Below are 17,131 nucleotides of genomic sequence, written 5' to 3' on the forward strand. Positions count from 1 at the left end.
AGTCCCAGCTGATGACTAGAGGGAAAAAAACTGTTTAAACTCTTGCCATGGGGTTTCAAAGGGCCGCCCTACAGCTGATCAGTGTTAAAAGCAAACAAATGAGTCAGGTCGTAAGTGCGAGGACTGGTCGTAAGTGCAAGGACCTTCCAGAAATGACCCTGACCAGCTAGCCAAGCCCGCCTAGTCACATGACCTCCAAGCCACACCCACAAAATAAGCCACGCCCACAGAACCGGTAGTAAAAAAATTTAGAACCCACCCCTGCTCTATACCATATACTATAGGGTTTCTTGTTTGAGCAGGGGGTTAGATTAGAAGACCTCCAAGATCCCTTCCGGCTCTATTCCGACTGACTGATCGCCATGCGCACCAAGTCAAGAGCAAAAAGGAGCTCAAGGGACGCGAACGCATTTACGTCTTTGGCTGCTAACATTTGTCTTCACTACCAGCAACCACTGTATTTCATCAGCCTCCGTCAGGTCGCAGGCTAAGTAAACGTTACTCCTCAGATTTATTCCCCTCGATGCTCAGCGAGGAATCTCAGGTTACTGCAATTGTTCCACTCGCCCCGGGTCTCGGCTCTTGATTGCCTGCAATCTGTCACTGCCTCTCGCCCAACGTCCCGGGGTCTGTCACCCGCTAGGAACTGAAGATATTAAAAGGCGAGAAATCCCCAAGTGGCTTTTGGGAGATTTGCTGCTATCTGGGCCTCTTTTTTTTCAATCTTGTTGGAAAATTCACGCTCCCTAGCCATCAAGTGCAGCTCTTGTGCAGCCAGGGCTGGCTACAGCCACGGGGAAGTCCAAGGGGGGAGGTGATGGGTGGGTTTAAATATGGCTCCAATTAATAAATTTAGAAGAGGGGGACCCCCCTTGGAATATTGCATCCAGTTTTGGTTGCTACGATATAAAAAAAAAAGATGTTGAGACTCTGGAAAGAGTGCAGAGAGGAGCAAACAAAAATGATTAGGGGACTGGAGGCTGAAACGTATGAAGAACAGTTGTTGGAATTGGGTATGCCTAGTTTAACGAAAAGAAGGACATGGGGCAGGGGTGAAATCCAGCAGGTTCCGACAGGTTCTGCCGAACCGGTAGCGGAAATTTTGAGCAGTTCGGAGAACCGGCAAATGCCACCTCTGGCTGGCCCCAGAGTGGGGTGGGAATGGGGATTTTGCAATATCCTTCCCCCAGGAGTGGGGAGGGAATGGGGATTCTGCAATATCCTTCCCCCCCCAGGAGTGGGGTGGGAATGGGGATTTTGCAATATCCTTCCCCCTAGGAGTGGGGAGGGAATGGAGATTTCGCAATATCCTTCCCCCAGGAGTGGGATGGGAATGGGGATTTTGCAATATTCTTCCCCCAGGAGTGGGATGGGAATGGGGATTTTGCAATATCCTTCCCCCAGGAGTGGGGAGGGAATGGAGATTTTGCAGTATCTTCCCCCAGGAGTGGGGAGGGAATGGAGATTTTGCAATATCTTTCCCCCAGGAGTGGGAAGGGAATGGGGATTTTGCAATATTCTTCCCCCAGGAGTGGGGAGGGAATGGAGATTTCGCAATATCCTTCCCCCAGGAATGGGATGGGAATGGGGATTTTGCAATATCCTTCCCCCAGGAGTGGGGAGGGAATGGGGATTTTGCAATATCCTTCCCCCCAGGAGTGGGATGGGAATGGGGATTTTGCAATATCCTTCCCCCAGGAGTGGGATGGGAATGGGGATTTTGCAATAGCCTTCCCCCAGGAGTGGGGAGGGAATGGGGATTTTGCATTATCCTTCCCCCAGGAGTGGGGAGGGAATGGGGATTTTGCATTATCCTTCCCCCAGGAGTGGGGAGGGAATGGGGATTTTGCAATATCCTTCCCCCAGGAGTGTGGCGGGAATGGGGATTTTGCAATATTCTTCCCCCAGGAGTGGGGAGGGAATGGAGATTTTGCAATATTCTTCCCCCAGGAGCGTGGTGGGAATGGGGATTTTGCAATATCCTTCCCCCCAGGAGTGGGGTGGGAATGGGGATTTTGCAATATCCTTCCCCTCAGGAGTGGGGAGGGAATGGAGATTTTGCAGTATCCTTCCCCTGCCACGTCCACCAAGCCACACCACGCCCGCCAAGCCACGCCCACAGTTCCGGTAGTAAAAAAATGTGGATTTCACCACTGACATGGGGTGACATGATAGCAGTCTTCCAGTATTGGAGGGGCTGCCACAAAGAAGAAGAGGGGGGTCAAGCTATTCTCCAAAGCACCTGAAGGCAGGACAAGAAACAACGGATGGAAACTAACCAAGGAGAGACGCAACCTAGAACTAAGGAGAAATTTCTTGACAGTGAGGACAATTAACCTGTGGAACGACTTGCCACCAGAAGTTGTGCTCCAACACTGGAGAGACTGGACAACCATGAAATGATATAAGGTTTCCTGCTTGAGCAGGGAGTTGGATTAAAAGACCTCCAAGATCCCTTCCAACTCTGTCATTCTGTGAAATAACAGAAATATCATTTCTTGCGTGATTTTGCTCGGAATGAACGAGGTCATCTGGCTGTGTGGCTCTGGGTTGATGCAACGGGACTTGTGAATTAGAGCTTCCCACAGATGTGGGCGTCTCTGTGTGATGCTGCAAGTATGTTGGACATCTGAGGTCCCCAACGACCGTGCGGAAGGTACAAACACAGCTCTGATCTCTGTCTCTTTAACGCAGCCCTGTCTTTTCTCTGGGATCGATTGACAGGGCTGCTTTAAAAAGCTGCTGGGCCTGCAGTTATGAGCCTGCAATTTCCTTATTCAGAGGCAGGGTGGATAAAAATCAATGATTTTTTTTAAAAAAATCAAAAAAAAAATCAGATTTTTTTGATTTAAATTGGATTTTTTTGATTTAAATCGGATTTTTTTGATTTTTATCGGATTTATTTTAATAAAAAAACTTTTGGGGTAAAAATCTATCGTAAGATAGCTTTCTATTTAAGATACATAAATAATGTAGTTTATTCAGCCTGAAACGGAGCTGAGTTACGTAGCAGGAGGCTGTATATTCTGCAACACTGGGACTATCGGTGAGTCAACGGTGGGTCGAAGGAGTAGCAGAGATGACAGTTGCTCTTTAAAAATTATGATTTAAATCGAGTTGATTTAAATCAAGCCCTTTTACTAGTGATTTAAATCATGATTTAAATTGTGATTTAAATCAACTCGATTTAAATCAAATCCACCCTGTGTATGGGAACTTGAGGCACAAGAGAGCAACAACTGGCTATATATTAGTGCTGAGGGGGAGGAAGTTCATAATACATTGTGCATGAGAAAGCAATCAGAATTGTCTTGGGTGGCCTCCGGTGTTGAGTTGTTGGTGTGAGCGGAAGGAGGACAAAGTCTGGCTGGGGGAGTCTGGGAGTTGGAAGTCCACACATCTTAAGATTCTCAAGGTTGAGAAACACTGATCTACAGGTAGACCTCCACTTACGGCGGTTCATTTAGTGACCGTTCAAAGTTTACGACGACGCTGAAAAAAAGTGACTTAGGATGGGTTTCCAACAGTGGCGGGATGCTGCCGGTTTAACATCGCCGGTTCGGTGAGCGCGTGCGCCTAAGGCGCTTGCAAGCACAGCGCTGAAAATGGAGCATTTAGAAGCTCAGCTGCTTCTCTTCCAAGTCAGCAATCAGCTGTGCCGCGTGATTGAGATGAGCTACAAAGCAGGAAATAAAGGACAGGAGAGAGCGGGGGCGGGGCCAACTGTTCGTTGGAGCTACCGGTTTGCCCGAACCGGCTGAATACCACCTCTGGTTTTCACACGGCTGTTGCTGCATCTCCAGGGTCACGCGATCAAAATTCAGATGCTTGAACAGCCAATTCATATGTCAGGTTTATGACAGTTGCAAGGTCCCAGTGTGTGTGTCTGTGTGTCTGTGTGTGTGTGTATGTGAGACGTGATTCCCTTTTACGACCTTCTGACAAGCAAAGTCAATGGGGAAGCCAGGTTCAATTCACAACTGGAGCGATTCACTTAACAACCGTGGCAAGAAAGGGTCGTAAATGTGTGAGGCAGAAGTCACTTAACAATTGTCTGACTTAGCAACAGAAATTTGGGGCTCAGCTGTGGTCGTAAGTTGAGGGCTTCCTGCATATTTATTTATTTATTTATTGAATTTGTATACCGCCCTACTCCCGAAGGACTCAGGGCGGTGAGCAGCCAAATAAAATACATATAATACAAATGTTAAAAAACCATTAAAATACAATTAAATAATTGGCCCGGAAAACGAAATTTAAAACACCCCAAATTCATAAGACAAATTTAAAATTTTTAAAAATTTAAAAAATAGTTTAAAAGGGAGGTTAGGCCAGGCCGGCCTGCTGGAAAAGAAATGTTTTGATGGCACGGCAGAAAGCGTGCAGGTCCGGGATCCTCCGTATCTCTGGAGGGAGCTCGTTCCAGATGGCGGGTGCCCCCACAGAGAAGGCTCTCCCCCTGGGGGCCACCAGTCGACATTGTTTGGCCGACGGCACCCTGAGGAGCCCCTCTCTATGGGAGCGTACTGGTCAGTGAGAGCCTACTGGTGGCAGAAGGTGGTCTCGTACATACCCCGGTCCTAAACCATGGAACACTCTAAAGGTGGTAACCAAAACCTTGAGAGCCTTCTCTGTGGGGGCACCTACCATCTGGAATGAGCTCCCCCCGGAGATACGGAGGATCCCGGATCTGCGCACCTTCCGCCGCGCTGTGAAGACCTTTTTATTCCATCAGGCGGGCTTGGCCTAATCTCTTCCCTTTTTTAAATATGTAAATTTTAATCTGTTTTTAAATTATTGGGGTGTTTTAATCTGTCTGGGCCAAAATGGTTTAATTTGATTTTATCTGGTTTTTAAATTTTTTGTATCGATGTATTTTATTGTTTGGCTGTTCACCGCCCTGAGTCCTTCGGGAGTAGGGCGGTATACAAATCAAATAAACTAAACTAAACTAAACTAAACTTGAAGCGCACCCGGAAGACCATCGGGAGCCAGTGCAGCTCGCGCAGGAGGGGGGGTAACCCATATATTCCTTCAGAGTCTCCATGGTGGCTTTTTCCTGTGTGAAGGGCAAGAGAGCTCAACCCACAAGGTCGGTAGGCATGGGGGTGAGCTCTAACGACAAGGCCCATCGCAAGATGCGCAGAACGGACGGCCTGGCATCACTAGCCAAATGCCAAGCAAACCGCCTGATCATACAAGCTGATTTGCCCCCAGGAGGGCTCCGGCTTTGCCAGGCAGCGCAGGGAAACAGCAGCTGGCTAATAAGACTCTTCCATTAAACTCCTAACTAGAGCTTTTAAATGTCGGTTTTATGACACCCAAATTAAAAGGCCGGGCCTGGGCAACAGGCCCAGTTTGCAGGAGCCGGGCACCGTTCCCGGGGAAAGGCAGAGGGCGGGGATCACACCAGCTGGAAGGGCGAGCCGTCCGCTCAAAGGGTGGATGCAGATACAGAAGAGTCCCCGGCAAAGGAAGCAGATGCAAATTTGGAATGTTGTTATTATATTGGAAAAAATTAAATCTCCCAATAAGGATGACCACCTGCTCCGGCATTGGCAATTGAGCAACGGGAGGGGCGAGGGGCCAAGAAGATTGGAGATGGCAAATCCTCCCCCTCATAAAATGAAATTTAATGGAGAGGAAAAGTAAAGCTGTGCATTTTATGCAAGAAAAAGCAAGCGGACAGGTATAGAACGGGTGGTACCTGGCTCAGGAGCCTGTAGAGATTCTCAAGTCATCCAAGTCACGGTGCTTTTTCAGGAGGCAACTGGATTTCCTTGTTTTTTTTTCTTTTGAAGACATTTCGCTTCTCATCCAAGAAGCTTCTCCAGCTCTTCCCCACTATCCTGTCAGAGCTGAGGAAGCTTCTTGGATGAGAAGTGAAACGTCTTCAAAAGAAAAAAAACAAGGAAGCCCAGTTGCCTCCTGAAAAAACACCTTTGGGACTGACTCAATAGCGGTAACTGTGAGTGAGAATCTTGGAGTCCTAGTGGACAATCACTTAACTATGAGCCAGCCGTGTGCAGCAGCTGCCAAAAAAGCCAACAACAGTTCTAGGGCTGCATTAACAGAGGGATAGAATCAAGATCACATGAAGTGTTAATATCATTTTATAATGCCTTGGTAAGGCCACACTTGGAGTACAGCAGGGGTGGGTTCTAAATTTTTTTTACAATGGTTCTGTGGGCGTGGCTTATTTTGTGGGCGTGGCTTGATGGTCATGTGACAATTCTTTAGGATTTAGCAGAGGTACTAGTCTACCAGGCTTTTAACTGCTTGCAGAGCTGTACCGGTCTACTCGTTTGTTTTTGGAGGCACCGGTCTACTCGTTTGTTTTTGGAGGCACCGGTTTGTTTTTGGAGGCACCGGTCTACTCGTTTGTTTTTGGAGGCGCCGGTCTACTCGTTTGTTTTTGGAGGCGCCGGTCTACTCGTTTGTTTTTGCAGGCACCGGTCTACTCGTTTGTTTTTGGAGGCACCGGTTTGTTTTTGGAGGCACCGGTCTACTCGTTTGTTTTTGGAGGCGCCGGTCTACTCGTTTGTTTTTGGAGGCGCCGGTCTACTCATTTGTTTTTGGAGGCGCCGGTCTACTCATTTGTTTTTGGAGGCACCGGTCTACTCTTTTGTTTTTGGAGGCACCGGTCTACTTGTTTGTTTTTGGAGGCGCCGGTCTACTCGTTTGTTTTTGGAGGCACTGGTCTACTCGTTTGTTTTTGGAGGCACCGGTTTGTTTTTGGAGGCACCGGTCTACTCGTTTGTTTTTGGAGGCACCGGTCTACTCGTTTGTTTTTGGAGGCGCCGGTCTACTCGTTTGTTTTTGGAGGCACCGGTCTACTCGTTTGTTTTTGGAGGCGCCGGTCTACTCGTTTGTTTTTGGAGGCGCCGGTCTACTCATTTGTTTTTGAAGGCACCGGTCTACTCGTTTGTTTTTGGAGGCACCGGTCTACTCGTTTGTTTTTGGAGGCACCGGTCTACTCATTTTGGAGGCCCCGGTCTACTCATTTGTTTTTGGAGGGCCCGGTCTACTCATTTGTTTTTGGAGGCACTGGTCTACTCATTTGTCTTTGGAGACAGCGGTCTACCACCACATTGCCTTTTAACACTGATCAGCTGTAGGGCGGCCCTTTGAAGCCCCGCGGCAAGAGTTTAAACAGTTTTTTTCCTTCTAGCTGAGCAGCTGGGACTCGGGAGGCAGCAATAGATTGGGGGTGGGGCCAAATAAAAGGTAAGAATAACGTGGGAGGGGGGCGGGGGGGCAGGAGAGCCCAGCTCCTGAACAAAGAGAACCGGTTCAGTGACCTCATATCGTCACCGCTACTGGCTCGGCCGAACCGGGCCGAACCCACCACTGAAGTACAACATCTAGTTTTCTCTCCACGATATAAATAAGATGCCGAGACTTTAGAAAGAGTGCAGAGAGGAGCAACAGCAGCAGCTGATTGTTCTACCTGGTGTCATTTACAGGTAATCCTTGGAAGATAAACATAGAACTGGCTGAGGAATTCTGGGAATTTGAAGTCCACCTGTTTTAAAAGTTGCCAGGGTTCAGAAATTCTGGCCTGTACCTGTCAGGGGAACGGCAGAGACCAACCAAGAGGCAGAGGCAGACTAGCCATCGTTGCGAATCTCTTCCGCCTCTGCATTGAGAAACAGCGACAAAACAGACCAGGGTTTGCTTCTACACAAGCATCTCATTTGGTACTTGCTGGAATTCTTAGATCAGTGATGGCAAACCTTTTCGGCACTGAAAACAGAAACATCGCACTTGCCAGGACTGAGCTCCAGAAAAGCCGAACTTCCGGGTTCTAGTGCACATGTGCGCTCGACGATCAGCTGGCTGGCGCACATGCACACACTGGGTTTTGGCACTGCTGTGCGCACGAAGAGATCGCGCTCCAGAAAAACCGAATTTCCGGGTTCTAGTGCGCATGCACGCCCGACGATCAGATGGCCGTTTTCGGCACTGCCGCGCGCATGAAGGACAGCTGATCGTCGTACGCGCATGCGTGCCAGAAACCTGGAAGACAAACAGGCAAGGCTGCGTGTGCCGGGGGACATGGCTTCTCATGCCATTTTGGGCATGCATGCCATAAGTTTTCCATCACAGTCTTAGCCCATAAATTTGACCTTCCTTTCATAAATAACCAATGTTCTCAGTCCATGGTGCCCGAGCCTTAAAGTTTCTGCTCCAGACTCCGAGGAAAGTCTGTTTCTGGGGTCTCTTGAGACCACGCAGACGGTCCCCGTTGGGATGCCTCTTACCTGGTGGAAGATCAAAGCTTGACTGATGTAGCCCCAGCTGCTGCTGGGGGACAGGTAATGGAGGGCCACCAGCAGGACGACCATGAAGGCCATGCTGGCCGAAGCGTAGATGGGGCTGATGAGAAACACCATCACGACACAGCCAGCAATGCCCAGCACACAGGTGTGCCACGTAAAATATTTGAAGGTGGGCCTGAGGAAGGAGAAGAGGTGAAAAGTTAGGATGCATGGAATCTCTTATTTGAGTGGGTGGGTGGGTGGGGAGATGCTCTGCTTTTTTTTTTTGGAATTTTTATTTTTATTATTTTTTAAATCATAAACATAAAATACATCTTTTCAAAACGAAGCATTGATCCGGTCATAAATTGGTACAAATCACTAACAAATCTTAATTTTCAATGAACACAGCTTCATGTTTTACTCAATGATTTCCCTAAATTCTGTCTATTTAACAATGTTGATGATGATAATAATAATAATAATAATAATAATAATAATAATAATAATAATAATAATTTTATTTCTATACCGCCCTTCTCCTGAAGGACTCAGGGCGGTGTACAGCCTAATTAAAAATACAGACAGACAAAATTTAAAAATAATTAAAATTATTAAATAATAGGCCCAATTTATAAAACCCCAAATTTAAAATCCCATTTAAAACCAATTAAAATCTTTACATTGATAGCCCAGCCTGGCGGAACAACATGGTTTTGAGGGCACAGCGAAACACACGGAGATCAGAGATTTTACAAATTTATCCCAAAAGTTATCCCAAAAACCCGTTACTTACGTCTTTAAATCCTAACCAAATATCATTTCATTTTTTCTTTTTCTTTTTCCTTAGATCAGAGGGTGGGCAAATGTGGCCCTTTTACAACCTGTGGACTTCAACTCCCAGAATTCCTGAGACAGGAATTCTGGGAGTTGAAGTCCACAGGTTGTAAAAAGGGCCCCATTTGCCCACCCGACTTAGAGGAATGTATTTTAAAAATATAAATCTCTGCTTTGAAGTGTAATGCCAAGGTCTTGAACGACAGCTCCCAAGGCCCACATAAGAGGAGCTGATTGGAGTTGTAGTCCCACATAAACGCGGCATTTGTCTGTTTGCTGAATGCATCCCTTAGAATAATGATGACTAACCTTTTTGTCGTCACGTACCAAAAGCAGGGGGGAGCGTGGGGAGGTCGCTCACGTGCGTGCCCACACCCATCATTCAATGCACCCCGCCTCCGCGCATGTGCGTGTGAACCTCCACGCCCCCCCCCCCTCCACGCTTTTAGCATGCGATGGCATGATGGGCCCAGCAGGCCCATTTTTCACCCTCCCCAGGCTCCAGATGCTTTCTAGGACCCTGGGGAGGGCTAAAACTGCCTTCCCCACCCCCCGGAGGCTGGAAACATCCCATTTCCCAACTTCCAGAAGGCCCCAAAATCAGCTGGCCGGCACATGCATGTGCGCTGGAGCTGAGCTACGGCAACGCTCGCGTGCCCACAGATATGGCCCCGTGTGCCACCTGTGGCACCCGTGCCATAGATTTGCCATCACGGCCATAAAACATAGAATAATAGGGCTGAAAGGTACTTTGGAGGTCTTCTAGTTCAACCCCTTGCTCAAGCGGGAGACCTTATACCATTTCAGATCAATGATTGCACAGACTCTTGTTAAAAACCTCCATGATGGAGAACCCACAACTTCTGGTGGCAAGTTGTTCCACTGGTTCATTGTTCTCACTGTTGGGAACTTTCTCCTTAGTTCTAGGTTGCTTCTCTCCTCGATGAGTTTCCATCCATTACGTCCTGTCTTGCCTTCAGGGGCTCTGGAGCAGGGGTCTCCAATCTGGGCAACTTTAAACCTGGTGGACTTCAACTCCCAGAATTCCCCAGCCAGCAAAGCCGTCTCCATGGTAGGGGGGGGCGCATGTCAGCTCCAGCGCGCTGTCGGCATGGAGCTGCCATTCTGGCTGGGGAATTCTGGGAGTTGAAGTCCTTCAGGCTTAAAGTGGCCAAGGTTGGAGACCCCTGCTTTGGAGAATATAGGTTGACCCCTTTCATCTCTGGGACACCCCCTGAAATATTGGGAAACTGTTAACAGTTAATCCTCGGCTTAACAACCACAACGGAACCCAAAATTGCCATTGCCAAACCAGACAGTTGTTTAAGTGAGTTTTTGCCCCATTTTACGACCTTTTTCTTGTCGCCCCCTAAGTGAGCGGTCGTTAAGTTGAAGACTATCTGCAGGATAGCACAGGTTTACAACTTTGCAATTTTATGAAAACATGGGACGGTCCGTGTCCCCCCTCACCCCTCCACCCCCCCCAGCCCCCCACCCCCATTGTGGATGCTCCACTGTCCAAACTGTGTTTGGGGTGGAATTCCAAGGGAGGTTAGAGGAAATAACAGTCTTTATTTAGGCTTCAACCGGCTGCGTCCCAGAAGACCTGCAGTTGGTTAATAATCTTTCAAGACAATGAATACATAATACATAACTTTTCCCCCCCAGTGGAACGATTAAGGGTGTGCAGCGCACTCATCTCTAACCACAAAGTACTTGTGTTGAAAAGGGATTCTGGAATTGCTGTCGGGCTACTTCTACGCATCTAAAATGAATGAATGGTCGTAGGAGGGGAAAGAAGAAGAAAAAAATTCCTTTGCGTACAAATTTTCATCCCGGATTTTCCTTTTCCCTGCCAAATTCATTCGTATCGCTTCTGGAGCGCCCTGGCATTTTGCACTGGAGAAGGTAGAAAAATAAGTTCACCAGGAGCTCCTAAACTCAGGTTGAGGATGTGGTGGGAGGAAATGGGAGAAATTTCATCTTAAAAGGGAGGCAAACTTGGTTGGGTGGTTAAGGCATCGGGCTAGAAAGTGGGGAACTATTGTCTGGAGAGATTCACAGTCATCCAGGTCATCTTCAGGAGATAGGGAGTTCTAGTCCTGCCTTAGGCATGAAAGACAGCTGGGTGACTTTGGGCCAATCACCAGGAGATGGGGGAGTTCTAGTCCTGCCTTAAGCATGAAAGTCGGCTGGGTGACTCTGGGCCAATCACCAGGAGATGGGGAGTTCTAGTCCTGCCTTAGGCACGAAAGACAGCTGGGTGACTCTGGGCCAATCACCAGGAGATGGGGAGTTCTAGTCCTGCCTTAGGCACAAAAGACAACTAGGTGATTTTGGCCAATCACCAGGAGATGGGGGAGTTCTAGTCCTGCCTTAAGCATGAAAGTCGGCTGGGTGACTCTGGGCCAATCACCAGGAGATGGGGAGTTCTAGTCCTGCCTTAGGCATGAAAGACAGCTGGGTGACTTTGGGCCAATCACCAGGAGATGGGGAGTTCTAGTCCTGCCTTAGGCACAAAAGACAACTAGGTGATTTTGGCCAATCACCAGGAGATGGGGAGTTCTAGTCCTGCCTTAAGCATGAAAGTCGGCTGGGTGACTCTGGGCCAATCACCAGGAGATGGGGAGTTCTAGTCCTGCCTTAGGCACGAAAGCCAGCTGGGTGACTTTGGGCCAATCACCAGGAGATGGAGAGTTCTAGTCCTGCTTTAGGCATGAAAGACGGCTGGGTGACTTTGGGCCAATCACCAGGAGATGGGGAGTTCTAGTCCTGCTTTAGGCATGAAAGACGGCTGGGTGACTTTGGGCCAATCACCAGGAGATGGGGGAGTTCTAGTCCTGCCTTAGGCACGAAAGAAGGCTGGGTGATTTTGGTCCAATCACCAGGAGATGGGGAGTTCTAGTCCTGCCTTAGGCACGAAAGACAGCTGGGTGACTCTGGGCCAATCACCAGGAGATAGGGAGTTCTAGTCCTGCCTTAGGCACGAAAGAAGGCTGGGTGATTTTGGTCCAATCACCAGGAGATGGGGAGTTCTAGTCCTGCCTTAGGCATGAAAGACAGCTGGGTGACTCTGGGCCAATCACCAGGAGATAGGGAGTTCTAGTCCTGCCTTAGGCACGAAAGAAGGCTGGGTGATTTTGGTCCAATCACCAGGAGATGGGGAGTTCTAGTCCTGCCTTAGGCACGAAAGACAGCTGGGTGACTTTGGGCCAATCACCAGGAGATGGGGAGTTCTAGTCCCGCCTTAGGCACAAAAGACGGCTGGGTGACTCTGGGCCAATCACCAGGAGATGGGGAGTTCTAGTCCTGCCTTAGGCACGAAAGACAGCTGGGTGCCTCTGGGCCAATCACCAGGAGATGGGGAATTCTAGTCCTGCCTTAGGCACGAAAGCCAGCTGGGTGACTTTGGGCCAATCACCAGGAGATGGGGAGTTCTAGTCCTGCCTTAGGCACGAAAGAAGGCTGGGTGACTTTGGGACAATCACCAGGAGATGGGGAGTTCTAGTCCTGCTTTAGGCACAAAAGACAACTAGGTGATTTTGGCCAATCACCAGGAGATGGGGAGTTCTAGTCCTGCCTTAGGCACGAAAGACAGCTGAGTAACTTTGGACCAGTCACTCTCTCTCTCAGCCTAACCCACCTCACAGGGTTGTTGTTGTGGGGGAAAATAGGAGGAGATTTAATGACGCAACCCCTTTGACCCAACTCCCCACACTGCGAAGCCCTCCCCTTCTAACTCTGTTATTCTACTGAGACATATCAGCCCAAAAATACATGTTAACGTCTCCTTTCTTTCCTCTCCACCCCCCAAAGTTGCTTATTTGTCTAACAACTGGAACACAAGTCTCAATTATCTCTCCGTAATAAAGGGAGCTGGGTATCCTCGGAAGGAGCGTTGGCATCGCTGGCACTGCCCGCATCCGGCACAGAAAGTATGTGATTGTTTTTAATTCCAGTTCTGGTTTTTAATTTCCAATTGCAGGGAGGAGGGGAGGGGGGGGAACCAGCGGAAAAGGCCATCAATCCTGCGCCGAGGGGGCAGCTTATTGTCAGGCAGGGCCGACTCCGCGGCCTTTCGGCAACTTAATTAAATTGTTCTCATCTAACCCGCTGTCTTATCTCAATTGCGAAGGAAGATTTAAAAAAGGAGCCGAGAGATCTTCGGGCCTCGCTTGCTCTGGCCCTCCCTCCCCTCGCCAGCTTCTCTTGAGCGGAGGGAGGGCGCCAAGCGGCGGGGAGGGAGGGCATTTTTTTTCGGCCAAAGAGGTTGTAGAAAAAAATGCTTTAAAAAAAAAAAGCCTCTGATGATTGTGCGGCTCAGCTGGGCATAGGGGGTGGGCAGGGATTTTTGCTCCCGGTTCCCCCAACCACCCGCCTCCATCGCTACCGGATCAGGCGATCCGGTCCGAACCGGGAGCATTTCACCCCTGCCAGAAAGTGTGTCTGTTTTTAACAAACCCATGCTGGCTACTTTCCAGGTGCTCACGAATCTACTACTTGACTGTTTTTTTCCAGGATTTTCCCAGGTATTGATGTCAGGAGGTGCCAGCTGCTAAAAACCACATCCGAAAAAAACACTCACGGCCCAGAGAGAATACGGAACTGGATGCGGAATTCAATTTTTTAAAAAAAAAAAAAGAAAAGAAAAAAGAAAAGCAGATGTAGTCTAGGTATCTGCAAAGTCTGTCATGGCAGGTGTGAAACGCTTGTCAGAACGCAATGCGACGCATTTCCCAAATGGATCAAGAGACGCCGAGAATTTGCACGCCTAACGACACCCCCGCGACTCGCAAAACTACAAGAAGATTACAAGGCAGCTAACGTGCTCAGAAAGGACTGGCACAGAATTATGGAAGAGGGTTGAGATTTCCTAGGTACGACACTTATTTTCTTCCCCCCCAACTACCATGGAGCCATCCATCCCTAAAACTGGATTGAAACTACAGGTAGTCCTCGACTTACGACCACAATTCAGCCCAAAATTGATGTTGCTAAACGAGATGTTTGTTAAGTGGGTCTTACCCCACTTTACCACCTTTCCTGCCCCCCCGTTGTTAAGTGAATCGCTGCAGTCGTTGAGTGAGTCACACGGTTGTGAAGTGAATCTGGCTTCCCCGATGACTTAGCTTGCCGCAAAAGGAGATCAGGGGGGACAACCTCCCCCCCCCGGACGCTGCAACCGTCATAAATATGAGTCAGTTGCCAAGGGTCTGAATTTTGATCATGTGACCATGGGGGGGGATGCTGAAATATTCGTTAAGTGTGAAAAATGGTCGTAACTCACTTTTTTCAGTGTCGTCGTAACTTTGAGCGGTCAGTAAACGAACTGTTGTAAGTTGAGGACTACCTGTGTAATGCAAATGCAATGAGCCCTCTCTTTTGCTGGAGCGCGATTTAGATTTCCTCGGTGGTAAAGGTGAAGGTTCCCCTCGCACATATGTGCTAGTCATTCCCGACTCTAGGGGGCGATGCTCATCTCCGTTTCAAAGCCGAAGAGCCAGCGCTGTCCGAAGACGTCTCCGTGGTCATGCAGCTGGCATGACTCAACACCAAAGGCGCACGGAACGCAGTTCGCTTCCCACCAAAGGTTTTTTTTTTTTTTTTTTTTAAATTTGATTTATATGCCGCCCTTCTCCGGAGACTCAGGGCAGCTTACAATGCGTTCAGCAATAGCCTTCATACTTTTGTATATTTATACAAAGTCAGCTTATTGCCCCCACAATCCGGGTCCTCATTTTACCTACCTTAGAAAGGATGGAAGGCTGAGTCAACCTTGAGCCTTGGAGAGATTCGAACCAGCAGTAAATTGCAGGCAGCTGTGTTAATAACAGGGTGCTTTAAACCACTGTAGTACCAAGGCTCTTGGTGGTCCCTATTTTTTCTACTTGCATTTTTTACCTGCTTTTGAACTGCTAAGTTGGCAGAAGCTGGGACAAGGAACGGGAGCTCACCCCGTTACGCAGCACTAGGGATTCGAACCGCTAAACTGCCGACTTTTCGATCGACAGGCTCAGCGTCTTAGCCACTGAGCCACCGCGTCCCAATAGTTCCTAGGAATAAAACTTATTTTTTTCTCCCAACTAGTAGCACAAATCCACCCATTCTTAAAATTGGATTTAAACAAAAATTACTCAATTGGTGTTAATATAAATGGTATGGTTTAATAGATGGAATTAAGGACAATTGGAAAATTGCATTAAATAGCATTATTTGAATCAAGAACTATGTTTACAAGTTAAATTGCAATATTTTTAAGACTAAAGACAAGATTTAAATTTGACAAAGGAATAAAGGAATAAAGATTTAATGAGCGTTATGAAATATAAATATGTTTGAACTATGTTGTCAATAGTGAGGATTTAGGATAAGAATTGTATCATGAGTTATTAATTGAATTAAGATTCAATTAAGAGGTGGGATAATAGAAGGGTTAATTGTTAATCAAGTAAATATGTGTTAATTTTTTTTTAAGATGGTATTAGTTGAATTTGTGTTTTAAAATTAAGAAATAAGGGTTATGGCAGAATAGAATAGATAAAATTTGGTTAAAGATGAAAAAAAAATTGAACAAATTGATGACCGGATCAAAGCTCTGTTCCGAAAAGATGTAATTTGTATGTTTGGGGGGAAAAAAAATTAGTTAAAAAAACAAACAAACTTGAATTTAAACTATTAAACTAGTGAGCCCCAGAAATGGTATTTTCGCCTCCTTTCCTTCCTTGTCCCCCCCCCCATTACAAGCACCAAAGTACAATTCTGAGCCACCCTTTTCTCTCTGACAACCCCACAAGCCTGCAAACTGGCTAATTATCAATTAGCAGCTCCTTAGAAATCAGCACATTGAGAATTTCCTTCAGAAATGCAGAGAGGAACTGGAGATTACAGGCACTCGAGAGCTATTTTTTTCCTTCCACTAGTGAGAATATTTTCACATCCCTCTGAAAAAGGACATCTTACGAATGCAGATTTGCCTCTCCACCAATGGCCAGGCACACTTTAGCTTGGTGAAAAGAACAATCTTACTGCCACTTGCAAATTTTCTTGCTCTTGCGAGTCTTGCTCAGCTAACATCGCAGTCCCCAGGCTGCATTAAACAGAGGGATAAAATCAAGATCATGTGAAGTTGTTACTACCACTTTATAATGCCTTGGTTAAAAAAACCAGCCTTGGAATCCTGCATCCAGTTTTGGTCACCACAATGTAAAAAAGACGTGGAGGCTCTGGAAAGAGTGCAGAGAAGAGCAACAAAGAGGATTAGGAGGCCAAAACATACGAAGAACGGTTGCAGGAATTGGGTCTGTCTAGTTTGATGAAGAGAAGGACTAGGGGAGACATGATAGCAGTGTTCCAATTTACTAAGTCTGCACTACTATTAATCTTCTCATCGTTCCTATCACCCATCTCCTCTCACTTATGATTGTATGACTGTAACCTTGTTCCTTGTATCCTTATGATTTATATTGACTATTTCCTAGTATGATTTGATTGCTTATTTGTTCCGTATGACTATCATTAAGTGTTGTACCTTATGATTCTTGATGAACGTATCTTTTCTTTTATGGACATTGAGAGCTTATGCACCAAAGACAAATTCCTTGTGTGTCCAATCACACTTGGCCAATAAAGAATTCTGTTCTGTTCTGTTCTGTTCTGTTCTGTTCTGTTCTGTTCTCTTCTCTTCTCTTCTATATTTGAGAAGCTGCCCCAAAGAAGAGGGAGTCAACCTATTCTCCAAAGCCCCTGAGGGCAGGACAAGAAGCAATGGGTGAAAACTAATCAAGGAGAGAAACAACCTAAAACTAAGGAGAAATTTCCTCACAGTGATAACAATTAATCAGTGGAACTACTTGCCTCCAGAAGCTGTGGGTACTCCCATCACTTTTTAAGAAGAGATTGGGCAGCCACTTATCTGAAATGGTACAAGGTTTCCTACTTGAGCAAGGGGTTCTAGAAGTCCTCCAAGGTCCCTGCCAACTCTGTTATTCTGTTATTGCAAGAGTTGGGTATTGTGTCTCCGTTGCCTGAGCCTG

At 47.3% G+C, this 17,131-nt stretch overlaps 1 protein-coding gene across 1 annotated transcript in view; it reads right to left on the minus strand.

Moving 5' to 3' along the window:
- Window positions 1-17,131, minus strand: part of LOC117658614 (solute carrier family 12 member 9-like) — a 143,169-nt gene that overhangs the window by 14,594 nt on the left and 111,444 nt on the right. The window contains exon 10 of the mRNA XM_060684951.2: window positions 8,265-8,457. Coding sequence (XP_060540934.2) covers window positions 8,265-8,457 — 193 coding nt within the window. The remainder of the gene's footprint in view (window positions 1-8,264; window positions 8,458-17,131) is intronic.

Source organism: Pantherophis guttatus, chromosome 6 (assembly GCF_059756535.1).
Source record: "Pantherophis guttatus breed Tessera chromosome 6, ASM5975653v1, whole genome shotgun sequence".
Classification (NCBI taxonomy): domain Eukaryota; kingdom Metazoa; phylum Chordata; class Lepidosauria; order Squamata; family Colubridae; genus Pantherophis; species Pantherophis guttatus.